The sequence below is a fragment of the Bombina bombina genome, chromosome 3 (assembly GCF_027579735.1).
Source record: "Bombina bombina isolate aBomBom1 chromosome 3, aBomBom1.pri, whole genome shotgun sequence".
Lineage (NCBI taxonomy): Eukaryota > Metazoa > Chordata > Amphibia > Anura > Bombinatoridae > Bombina > Bombina bombina.
In genome coordinates, this window is record NC_069501.1 from 959,045,365 (window position 1) to 959,058,955 (window position 13,591).

The 13,591-nt window shown below is 39.7% G+C and overlaps 1 protein-coding gene across 1 annotated transcript in view; it reads right to left on the minus strand.

Annotated features, from left to right (window-relative positions):
• Positions 1 to 13,591, minus strand: part of ZC3H13 (zinc finger CCCH-type containing 13) — a gene marked incomplete in the record, with an annotated part of 366,958 nt that overhangs the window by 328,146 nt on the left and 25,221 nt on the right. The window contains 1 exon segment of the mRNA XM_053708001.1: positions 4,993 to 5,101. Within this exon segment, the coding sequence (XP_053563976.1) occupies positions 4,993 to 5,101 (109 nt within the window).

The following is a 13,591-nucleotide window of genomic DNA, read 5'->3' on the forward strand; positions in this document are numbered from 1 at the left end:
CTTCTATAGGCTAAAGTGGCAAGTATTTAGTGTGACCTCCCCCTTACACTCTAGCAATAAGAACCTGGCTATCGTAAACCTAAATGTAATGGAACCCTAATTAATATCATTGCTAACAACTGTATTTGTCCTACTATTTCATGTCAAAATGACTGCTGTGAAAAAGGTCTATTACACCAGGTTTGTGCAAGACATGCTTGATCATTACATAAACATGTGGTTTGAGTTTAATTAATTGGAAGCTTGCTAATAAGACCAACTTTCAATCACATCATTCCATTCAAAATGGCAAAGATCACACATTTTAACAGACACAAAAGCATACTTTTGCATCAGCAAGGCCACTCTCAAAAGGGAAATCAGCAAGCAAACTGGATTCTCAAGCTGTTATAAAGCAATTTGAAGAATCAGGAGAGGCCAAGGACAAGAAAGGACAGGAAGGCCAATACATTTTTCAAAATCTGATGAGAAGTTTCTGAGAGTTTCTTTTTTGACTGGAAGAAGTCCAGCAAGGACCTGGCTCAGCATCAGGCAGCTTCATCGGGATGCCAAGTTGACACTTCTACAGTCCAAAGAAGCTTGATCAGGAATGGGTCTTTGTGGAAGGGTAGCAGCTAAGAAACCACTTTTTGGAAGGGGAGCAGGGTGAAAAGGCTAAGATATGCTAAGACGCACAAAGGGGCCTATTTACTATGGTGCGAGCGGACATGATCCGATGTAGCGGATCATGTCCGCTGCACATCGATAAATGCCGACAGCATATGCCGTCGACATTTATCATTGCACCAGCAGTTCTTGTGAACTGCTGGTGCAATACCGCCCCCTGCAGATTTGAGGCCAATCGGCCGCTAGCAGGGGGTGCCAATCAACCCAATAGGGTTGATTTCTGTCCGCCGCCAAAGACTGAAATTAAAATCAGTGGAAATATAGTATTATGGAGTGACTAATCCAAGTTTGACATTTTTTGGATCCAATCGTCAATATGTGAGAAGCAGCTTTGGAGAGAGATGGAAGAATGAGTGTTTGTGGCCTTCAGTGAAACATGGTGGAGGGTCTGTCCTGGTTTAGGGCTGCATTTCCGACAGTGGTGTTGGCGATATTGTATAAATTGATGGGATCATGAATGTTGAAAAGTACAGACAGGTTTTAATTCATCATGCCGATCCTTTTGGAAAGCGACTGATTTTATTTTTCAGGATAACAACAATACCAAGCACATTTGGAGAGAAAAACAGCTGATAAAACACTGACAGTTATATAGACTGGCCTCCACAAATTCCAAACCTGAATATTAAAGAGGCAGTATGGGATCACCCGGACAGAGAAAGAAATAAACGATGACCTAAATCTAAAGAAGAACTCTGGGAAAATCTGAAAGGAGCCTGGTATAATATACCAAACGATTACTTCAGGACAGTCTTCCCCAATAGAGTTAAAGATGTAACAACAAAGCTGGTGGTGACCCAAGACTTTTGCACAGTACTGTAAATATATTATATTGTTTTTAATTGTTCAGCTTCTAACAAAGTGTGTGTGAGGGGGGGGGGGGGCATTCTATCTATGCAAATTACATTTTGGCAAAAAGTATTTTTTTTAAATGCTTCCAAAAAAATATTGATTCTCTCTCTCCAGGAACACTTTGTGCATCATAAATATGTATTTGTAATCTCATTAATTCCAAAAACAGCAGGGACAACACTACTTTTTATAATTAGCCATGGGGTAGAGAACTAGGCTCATAAATATGCACTCAACATGCTGCTTGTAATTCAGACAAAGCACACAGAAATCCACCTACTGTGCAAGTGAGCTTTTGGCGATCTAAATGTAAAATCCAAATACTTGGTCTGAAGAATCTTCAGCTCTGTTAAGCTTTGATGATTTTTTTTTTATTACTTTAAGCAAGAACTGATTCTATATATGAGTCTTGAAAAAGTGGAACATTTATAAACTAGCACAGCAATCAGAGTTATAAGGGTCCAAGTCAAATAATCTGCATAAAAAGTTTTCACAGTGGCTTTCAAATACTTTTGGAAAGGACTACATGCAAGCTGCCAGATGTAAGAAAATAAACATTTTTACATATTAAATTTACATATAATAGGTCTTAGGCTAGGAAATGTTCTCTGTTGCAATGATTCTAAACCACAAACATGCACATTATGAAGGGTGAAAATATGTAAAATACAGCAATGCCATTACCGGTTCATAAGACTAGTTTTCTAACAAAATAATATATTATATACGATTTTAGCTACATATACTGGAGGGTCAAGGTATCACATGGTAGAAATGTATTCCTCCGACAAGGATTCATATTGGAAAAATATTGGGAGACAGAAAACCCATACTATACACACACAAAAAAATCACATTGTGCACCACATTTAATACCATCTAAAACTGTGCATAATGCTACTTACTCCGTTTGAATTATCACATATGTGTATTTGATTGAAAGTGTTTGAAGCTCTGAAAGCTCTCGAAGAATAGACACAAGTAGTGTTTTAATTGTCAAAAACCATATAAAAACTGCAAGAGAGGACAATTTAATAGTGGATGTAGATGGATTGAACAGAGCCCTCCCAGTGGAAAAGTTATGCCAGATTCTATTAAGATTAAAGGGACATGAAACCCAACATTTATCTTTTATAATTCAGATAGAGAATACAATTTTAAACAAATTTCCAATTCTATTATTTACTTTGCTTCATTCTCTTGTTATCATTTGCTAAAAGTTTTATCTAGGCAAGTTCATGTGCAGCAGAGAACCTAGGTTCTAGCTGTTGATTGGTGGCTGCATATACATATTGAATGTGATTGGCTCACCCATGTGTTCTGTTAGAAACTAGTAGTGCATTGCTGCTCCTTCAACAAATGATACCAAGAGAATGAAACAGATTAGATAATAGAAGTAAATTAGAAAGTTGTTTAAAATTGTATTTTCTATCTGAATCATGAAAGAAAAATTTTGGGTTTCATGTACCTTTAAGTAGCAGACTTTTTCCTTGCCTGAAATAAAAGTTTGAATTACTGCGGCTGGAATATGTAAGATGTTTTAATTTCGATCATTCAGCAACCAATAGCTAACTTCAATTTCTGAGGACTGGAAGGAAATATTGGTCCATGACATAGAACGCAAAGATACTGGAGTCATCCAACGTGGTTTTATTGACAGCTGTTGCAATGAGTACTAGTGTCTTCTCTTGGTCAGATGAAATCATTTCAATTCAATTTATTTATTTGTTTCTTACGGATACTAAACAGCAGCTGATGTTTCAGTGAAACAGCGTGGAACACACAGACCAGTCTGAAGTCCAGCATCTGAGAAAAGCATGCATGTTTCATTAACTAAAGAGATGGAAACTTGCAGAAGAGAATTCTTGTTGATAGTTATCCAATCCATTTCTTGATAACCCCTGTTCTTTTATTGTGTAGATATTCTTGTGGAGTATGAATCAAATTAAATAGCTTCATCGTTAATTTTTACAATCAGAATAGAAACTTTAGTATTTATAGGAGTACAAATTGTAGCCTCAAAATCTGCCTCAGCTGTATGACCAAAGCTGCCTCCAAAAAATGGGATCTTTACAGTAGTGCAAAAATACTTAACCCAGGCAAGCTTGTTACCACGTACACAAATTTACTGCAACAAAGTAGTAATTCTGGGCTCACAGCTATAATAAAATAGAAATAAAACTAATCAGTAAACATGAATGTTATAAATTCAAAACTGCCTCTTGAGCCCAGCTCAAAAACTTCACACAGACTGAGTATCCATAGCAACCAATATGAGAGCAAGCTACCCCAGAAAACTGCAGAAAGAACAACATTGTAAAAGCTGTGTATATCAAACACCAATAAAGCACTTCAGAGCAACAAATATAAAGATCCTTACCATTTTAGGCTGGAAAACAAGTAAAATGCAGATCCCTTTTCTATTCTCAGTGAAAAACATCATATGTGTACACCAAGTTTGGGCCAATTTGCCCCTGTGTGCGTCCATACACTCTCCACACCTTTTACCCGGGGAAACATGAAAATAGGAGACTCAGGTTATGACAAAAGCAGTAGCATAACAGCCTGCAATGGAGCTAAGGAACCCAGGAAAGGAAGCAGAAGACTTCTCAGGGTGCCTCCCTACTAACTAAAAGACAGGGGATGAGGACAACACAATACTCCAATGCATGCACATACGATAGCAGAGGAACCTTGTAGCAACCATCCTGTTATAGGCAGAACCAAAAATGACAGAACCTTTAAGGAGAGCACCTTAAAAAAGTGGTAAAGGGAAGTGGTCAAATTATTTCACCCATTCCCCCTAAAGAATGGGGGATCTCACCTGGTGACTATTGACAAGGTGAATAAATGATTTACACACACATCAAGTAGAGTAAAAATATAGTACCACGTCAGCAGAATATAAATATTATATACAACATTTTTTGATTCATCAACAAGTTCTTCTAATATATAAAGACACTTAAATGAACACCAATTAATGTTGTATTTGCATATGAACAAATAACAGGGGGGGGACATTTGTTCAACTTCATTAGTTACTTTTCAAGCAAATAAATGAATAAATGTATGTCTACATACTGAAAGTCCATTTATCTTCAATAATATATCTGTATACTGAAATGTCAGAACAGTTGCATATCAGTTGCTCAGCAATATACAATAGTTAAGCTTGGCTCAAATGAACTTTTTTTTTTTTTTTTTTTAAGCACTGAGAAATCTTCCACTAATCAACAATCTTTCATTCAACATAAACATACGATATACTAGATCAACTCTTTTCTATGCAGTAGAACTCTACTTCTTAACTTGTTTGCCGAGTATGTCAACTGTATCAAAAAGAACATTTACAGTGGTTCATGCATCAGATTTATAACCAAATAAACTTTGGTTACTTTTTTCTGCAGTAAATAATAGTGGAAATCTTATGTTTCTGTAAGTGAGTAAAAGAAGATATTCTACCATTCTTACCATCTCTTGTAGCTTCCCATTCACCAGCTTCATCGTCACTGTCAGGAGTTCTCTCTTTAATAATTTTTATATCTTCTTTTTCTCTGTGCCTCCCCCGAGAAGGCTCTTTCTATGGATTGAAGAAACACCTTTAAAGAGCTGACAATGCAGATTGTATTTGCACAATGTTGAGATATAATGAGCCCTACAGCAACCAGCAAGCCACAGCTCAATAAATAGCAAGCTCTTTGATAAAAAAAAAAATAATAAATAAAATAATAAAAAAATAAAAATTAAAAAAGGCTTAAAAGAACCCTTAAAAAGGACATAAAACAAGTTGGGATAGAGACAAAATATAAATACTTATCATACACACCACCGCTGACTCTCTTTGAAGCGGTGGTGTTTGAATACTGGTGCACAGGCCCGCACAGCATGTGTGTGTATTCCATTGAAAAACAGTAATAACTTAAGTATAAGCATATTTGCTAATGGAAGTATACTGCAAAAATTCTCCTATGTAACCCTTTTGCTGCTAAGCGTTTTTTCCACCACTGTGCTTAGCCAATTTTGAGCTTTTTTGGCTAACTATATTTAAACCCTATTGCAGGTCAAATTTCAATGAGTGACCAACACAAAATTATATATGTTTTTACACAGGCCCAACAGTGTCACAATAATTATATTTATAATTCAGGGCATGTGTAATAAATATGAATTACTTTTCAAAGATTTTAGTAAAAAAATATCAAAATTGGCCCAGTGACCACTACTGTTACTGTGATCCCCTTACTAAATTGTCATCAAGGGTAGCAACATGTGAAATAGAGACACACGCAGGCTTTTGGGAGTTATAGGTTAGAGATGCCACATTGTGAAGTACAGTAAGAAAATAACTTTTTATCTTTTAAAACACACACATTTATATATATTTTTTTTTATTGTTTTGGTTTTGTTTTTTTAAGAGAGGGACTTGTCTTCTAGACATACCAGATTTATTTTTTTATTGTGAATATAATGTAACATCTACAAGCAAATGCTCAGGTTTTTTTATACTAGATTCTCTTTTAGATGAGGTGTCTTGGAGGTTTAAAGCTGCTAAGAGAACTGAGATAGTTTCAATAACCTCCCCATCCAGCTACTTGGTTCAGCTCCGTGGTGACGTCTCCGGCACTCCCATGAAGTCTGGGAGTGCTTTCCATTAGGCCACCAACAATCCTCAGCCTGTAGTGCAGAGGAGAGCTGAAAACACTTAAAGGGACAGTCTAGGCCAAAATAAACTTTCATGATTCAGATAGAGCATGTAATTTTAAACAATTTTCCAATTTACTTTTATCACCAATTTTGTTTTGTTCTCTTGGTATTCTTAGTTGAAAGCTTAACCTAGGAGGTTCATATGCTAATTTCTTAGACCTTGAAGGCCACCTTTTCATAATGCATTTTAACAGTTTTTCACCATTAGAGGGTGTTAGTTCATGTATTTCATATAGATAACACTGTGCTTGTGCATGTGAAGTAATCTGGGAGCAGGCCCAGATTGGCTAAACTGCAAGTCTGTCAAAAGAACTGAAATAAAGGGGCAGTTTGCAGAGGTTTACATACAAGATAATCACAGAGGTTAAAAACAGAATTTATGTTTACCTGATAAATTTCTTTCTCCAACGGTGTGTCCGGTCCACGGCGTCATCCTTACTTGTGGGATATTCTCTTCCCCAACAGGAAATGGCAAAGAGCCCAGCAAAGCTGGTCACATGATCCCTCCTAGGCTCCGCCTACCCCAGTCATTCGACCGACGTTAAGGAGGAATATTTGCATAGGAGAAACCATATGGTACCGTGGTGACTGTAGTTAAAGAAAATAAAATATCAGACCTGATTAAAAAAACCAGGGCGGGCCGTGGGCCGGACACACCCTTGGAGAAAGAAAATTATCAGGTAAACATAAATTCTGTTTTCTCCAACATAGGTGTGTCCGGTCCACGGCGTCATCCTTACTTGTGGGAACCAATACCAAAGCTTTAGGACACGGATGAAGGGAGGGAGCAAATCAGGTCACCTAAATGGAAGGCACCACGGCTTGCAAAACCTTTCTCCCAAAAATAGCCTCAGAAGAAGCAAAAGTATCAAACTTGTAAAATTTGGTAAAAGTGTGCAGTGAAGACCAAGTCGCTGCCCTACATATCTGATCAACAGAAGCCTCGTTCTTGAAGGCCCATGTGGAAGCCACAGCCCCAGTGGAATGAGCTGTGATTCTTTCGGGAGGCTGCCGTCCGGCAGTCTCGTAAGCCAATCTGATGATGCTTTTAATCCAAAAAGAGAGAGAGGTAGAAGTTGCTTTTTGACCTCTCCTTTTACCTGAATAAACAACAAACAAGGAAGATGTTTGTCTAAAATCCTTTGTAGCATCTAAATAGAATTTTAGAGCGCGAACAACATCCAAATTGTGCAACAAACGTTCCTTCTTTGAAACTGGTTTTGGACACAGAGAAGGTACGATAATCTCCTGGTTAATGTTTTTGTTAGAAACAACTTTTGGAAGAAAACCAGGTTTAGTACGTAAAACCACCTTATCTGCATGGAACACCAGATAAGGAGGAGAACACTGCAGAGCAGATAATTCTGAGACTCTTCTAGCAGAAGAAATCGCAACTAAAAACAAAACTTTCCAAGATAATAACTTAATATCAACGGAATGTAAGGGTTCAAATGGAACCCCCTGAAGAACTGAAAGAACTAAATTGAGACTCCAAGGAGGAGTCAAAGGTTTGTAAACAGGCTTGATTCTAACCAGAGCCTGAACAAAGGCTTGAACATCTGGCACAGCTGCCAGCTTTTTGTGAAGTAATACCGACAAGGCAGAAATCTGTCCCTTCAGGGAACTTGCAGATAATCCTTTTTCCAATCCTTCTTGAAGGAAGGATAGAATCCTAGGAATCTTAACCTTGTCCCAAGGGAATCCTTTAGATTCACACCAACAGATATATTTTTTCCAAATTTTGTGGTAAATCTTTCTAGTCACAGGCTTTCTGGCCTGAACAAGAGTATCGATAACAGAATCTGAGAATCCTCGCTTCGATAAAATCAAGCGTTCAATCTCCAAGCAGTCAGCTGGAGTGAAACCAGATTCGGATGTTCGAACGGACCCTGAACAAGAAGGTCTCGTCTCAAAGGTAGCTTCCAAGGTGGAGCCGATGACATATTCACCAGATCTGCATACCAAGTCCTGCGTGGCCACGCAGGAGCTATCAAGATCACCGACGCCCTCTCCTGCTTGATCCTGGCTATCAGCCTGGGGATGAGAGGAAATGGCGGGAACACATAAGCTAGTTTGAAGGTCCAAGGTGCTACTAGTGCATCCACTAGAGCCGCCTTGGGATCCCTGGATCTGGCCCCGTAGCAAGGAACTTTGAAGTTCTGACGAGAGGCCATCAGATCCATGTCTGGAATGCCCCACAGGTGAGTGACTTGGGCAAAGATTTCCGGATGGAGTTCCCACTCCCCCGGATGCAATGTCTGCCGACTCAGAAAATCCGCTTCCCAATTTTCCACTCCTGGGATGTGGATAGCAGACAGGTGGCAGGAGTGAGACTCCGCCCAAAGAATAATTTTGGTTACTTCTTCCAACGCTAGGGAACTCCTTGTTCCCCCCTGATGGTTGATGTACGCAACAGTCGTCATGTTGTCTGATTGAAACCGTATGAACCTGGTCCTCGCAAGCTGGGGCCAGGCCTGGAGAGCATTGAATATCGCTCTCAGTTCCAGAATATTTATCGGTAGAAGAGATTCTTCCCGAGACCAAAGACCCTGAGCTTTCAGGGATCCCCAGACCGCGCCCCAGCCTATCAGACTGGCGTCGGTCGTGACAATGACCCACTCTGGTCTGTGGAACATCATCCCTTGAGACAGATTGTCCAGGGACAGCCACCAACGGAGTGAGTATCTTCGGAGACAAGTCTGTATAGTCCCCATTCCACTGACTGAGCATGCACAGTTGTAATGGTCTTAGATGAATGCGCGCAAAAGGAACTATGTCCATCGCCGCCACCATCAACCCGATCACTTCCATGCACTGAGCTATGGAAGGAAGAGGAACGGAATGAAGTATCCGACAAGAGTCCAGAAGCTTTGTTTTTCTGGCCTCTGTTAGAAAGATCCTCATTTCTAAGGAGTCTATAATTGTTCCCAAGAAGGGAACCCTTGTTGACGGGGATAGAGAACTCTTTTCCACGTTCACTTTCCAGCCGTGAGATCTGAGAAAGGCCAGGACAATGTCCGTGTGAGCCTTTGCTTGAGGAAGGGACGACGCTTGAATCAGAATGTCGTCCAGGTAAGGTACTACTGCAATGCCCCTTGGTCTTAGCACCGCTAGAAGGGACCCTAGTACCTTTGTGAAAATCCTTGGAGCAGTGGCTAATCCGAAAGGAAGCGCCACGAACTGGTAATGTTTGTCCAGGAATGCAAACCTTAGGAACCGATGATGTTCCTTGTGGATAGGAATATGTAGATACGCATCCTTTAAATCCACCGTGGTCATGAATTGACCTTCCTGGATGGAAGGAAGGATAGTTCGAATGGTTTCCATCTTGAACGATGGGACCTTGAGAAATTTGTTTAAGATCTTGAGATCTAGGATTGGTCTGAACGTTCCCTCTTTTTTGGGAACTATGAACAGATTGGAGTAGAACCCCATCCCCTGTTCTCTTAATGGAACAGGATGAATCACTCCCATTTTTAACAGGTCTTCTACACAATGTAAGAACGCCTGTCTTTTTATGTGGTCTGAAGACAACTGCGACCTGTGGAACCTCCCCCTTGGGGGAAGTCCCTTGAATTCCAGAAGATAACCCTGGGAGACTATTTCTAGCGCCCAAGGATCCAGAACATCTCTTGCCCAAGCCTGAGCGAAGAGAGAGAGTCTGCCCCCCACCAGATCCGGTCCCGGATCGGGGGCCAATATTTCATGCTGTCTTGGTAGCAGTGGCAGGTTTCTTGGCCTGCTTTCCCTTGTTCCAGCCTTGCATTGGTCTCCAAGCTGGCTTGGCCTGAGAAGTATTACCCTCTTGCTTAGAGGACGTAGCACCTTGGGCTGGTCCGTTTTTACGAAAGGGACGAAAATTAGGTCTATTTTTTGCCTTGAAAGGCCGATCCTGAGGAAGGGCGTGGCCCTTACCCCCAGTGATATCAGAGATAATCTCTTTCAAGTCAGGACCAAACAACGTTTTCCCCTTGAAAGGAATGTTTAGTAGCTTGTTCTTGGAAGACGCATCAGCCGACCAAGATTTCAACCAAAGCGCTCTGCGCGCCACAATAGCAAACCCAGAGTTCTTAGCCGCTAACTTAGCCAATTGCAAAGAGGCGTCTAGAGTGAAAGAATTAGCCAATTTGAGAGCATTGATTCTGTCCATAATCTCCTCATAAGGAGGAGAGTCACTATCGAGCACCTTAAGCAGTTCATCAAACCAGAAATATGCGGCAGTAGTGACAGGGACAATGCATGAAATGGGTTGTAGAAGGTAACCCTGCTGAACAAACATCTTTTTAAGCAAACCTTCTAATTTTTTATCCATAGGATCTTTGAAAGCACAACTATCCTCTATGGGAATAGTGGTGCGTTTGTTTAAAGTAGAAACCGCTCCCTCGACCTTGGGGACTGACTGCCATAAGTCCTTTCTGGGGTCGACCATAGGAAACAATTTTTTAAATATGGGGGGAGGGACGAAAGGAATACCGGGCCTTTCCCATTCTTTATTAACAATGTCCGCCACCCGCTTGGGTATAGGAAAAGCTTCTGGGAGCCCCGGCACCTCTAGGAACTTGTCCATTTTACATAGTTTCTCTGGGATGACTAAATTTTCACAATCATCCAGAGTGGATAATACCTCCTTAAGCAAAATGCGGAGATGTTCCAATTTAAATTTAAATGTAATCACATCAGATTCAGCCTGCTGAGAAATGTTCCCTAAATCAGTAATTTCTCCCTCAGACAAAACCTCCCTGGCCCCCTCAGATTGGGTTAGGGGCCCTTCAGAGATATTAATATCAGCGTCGTCATGCTCTTCAGTAACTAAAACAGAGCAGCCACGCTTACGCTGACAAGGGTTCATTTTGGCTAAAATGTTTTTGACAGAATTATCCATTACAGCCGTTAATTGTTGCATAGTAAGGAGTATTGGCGCGCTAGATGTACTAGGGGCCTCCTGAGTGGGCAAGACTCGTGTAGACGAAGGAGGGAATGATGCAGTACCATGCTTACTCCCCTCACTTGAGGAATCATCTTGGGCATCATTGTCATTATCACATAAATCACATTTATTTAAATGAATAGGAATTCTGGCTTCCCCACATTCAGAACACAGTCTATCTGGTAGTTCAGACATGTTAAACAGGCATAAACTTGAACAGAAAGTACAAAAAACGTTTTAAAATAAAACCGTTACTGTCACTTTAAATTTTAAACTGAACACACTTTATTACTGCAATTGCGAAAAAACATGAAGGAATTGTTCAAAATTCACCAAATTTTCACCACAGCGTCTTAAAGCTTTGAAAATATTGCACACCAATTTTGGAAGCTTTAACCCTTAAAATAACGGAACCGGAGCCGTTTTAAGCTTTAAACCCCTTTACAGTCCCTGGTATCTGCTTTGCTGAGACCCAACCAAACCCAAAGGGGAATACGATACCAAATGACGCCTTCAGAAGTCCTTTATAAGTATCAGAGCTCCTCTCACATGCGACTGCATGCCATGCCTCTCAAAAACAAGTGCGCAACACCGGCGCGAAAATGAGACTCTGCCTATGCTTTGGGAAAGCCCCCCATATAAAATGATTCCTCAAGGCTAAATATGTGTTAATAATCAATCGATTTAGCCCAGAAAAAGTCTACAGTTTAAATAAGCCCTTGTGAAGCCCTTATTTACAATCGTAATAAACATGGCTTACCGGATCCCATAGGGAAAATGACAGCTTCCAGCATTACATCGTCTTGTTAGAATGTGTCATACCTCAAGCAGTAAGAGACTGCACACTGTTCCCCCAACTGAAGTTAATTGCTCTCAACAGTCCTGTGTGGAACAGCCATGGATTTTAGTTACGGTTGCTAAAATCATTTTCCTCATACAAACAGAATTCTTCATCTCTTTTCTGTTTCTGAGTAAATAGTACGTACCAGCACTATTTGAAAATAACAAACTCTTGATTGAATAATGAAAAACTACAGTTAAACACTAAAAAACTCTAAGCCATCTCCGTGGAGATGTTGCCTGTACAACGGCAAAGAGAATGACTGGGGTAGGCGGAGCCTAGGAGGGATCATGTGACCAGCTTTGCTGGGCTCTTTGCCATTTCCTGTTGGGGAAGAGAATATCCCACAAGTAAGGATGACGCCGTGGACCGGACACACCTATGTTGGAGAAAGTATATTAATATAACTGTGTTGGTTATGCAAAACTGGGGAATGGGTAATAAAGGGATTATCTATCTTTTAAAACAATAACATTTCTGGTGTAGACTGTCCCTTTAAGTGTGATCCCGCTGCATGACAAAAAGTGCTAATCATACACCTGCAGACTGAGCTGTGCATGTCGAGCTATAGCTTGTCATGCAGCCATGCATATCTCAATTCTGACCTTTCTACCCTTTAAAAAAAACAGTGCAAATGCACTATAAAGACAATGTAACAACTTACTCTGAATTTAAAATTAGTAGTAATTCTTCCGATAAATGTCAAAATTTACTTCAATTTGCCATCTCCTTGTATCATGTGATAGCCATCAACCAGACTCAAAACGGACACACTAAACTCCTGTACATGCTCAGTAGTAGCTAGTGCCTCAAAGTGTGCATATAAAAAAAAGTGTACAATTTGATAGTAAACTGGAAAGTCACTTAAAACGGCACGCTCTATCAGAATCATGAAAATTTAACATCACTGTCAGAATATCTCAGTGTTATTAAGTGAGATATAGATAGATAGATATATATATATCTACACCAAATAATTTATTTGTGAAGCGGTTTGTAACACAACCCCCCTTTCTCGTTTGTCAAGGGCGCATTGCAAACATTTGTCTCAATCTACAAAGAGTCTGCGTTTAATACCTTGGCTCAGATAAAAATCTATGGACTTAAATAATTGCCCTAATAAAAGTCCAGATAGATGATGACCTCATGCAGGAAATACAGTTGCTCGGTCTAGAGCTAATCCTTTGAAGCGCAAGTATATGCAAGAGTTAATTACCCTATGCTGAGTTGAATACACAACTTTCCCAAGACAAACTGGAAATATAAATCTTAGTTTTAAAAAAAGGAGAAATTAGAACTTCATATGAAATGAATTGAGTAATTTTCAAAATGTTCCATTTATACTCAGATTAAAAATATCTATATGTATATGAATTGATCTGAAAAATATACCATGTTGGATGAATGTCTGCTAAATTAAATATAAATAGCTACATTGATGGATTTAAAATGTTTTTCATTTCAGACCTGTGAGAAACCAGTGTTGTCCAATGAAATACATCATATCTGTGCTTGCATTGCATTCAAAATAACCTTATCAAGAGATGCACTAAATCAGAATATGAACTGAAATATTAAATTCATGCTGAAAGTATTAA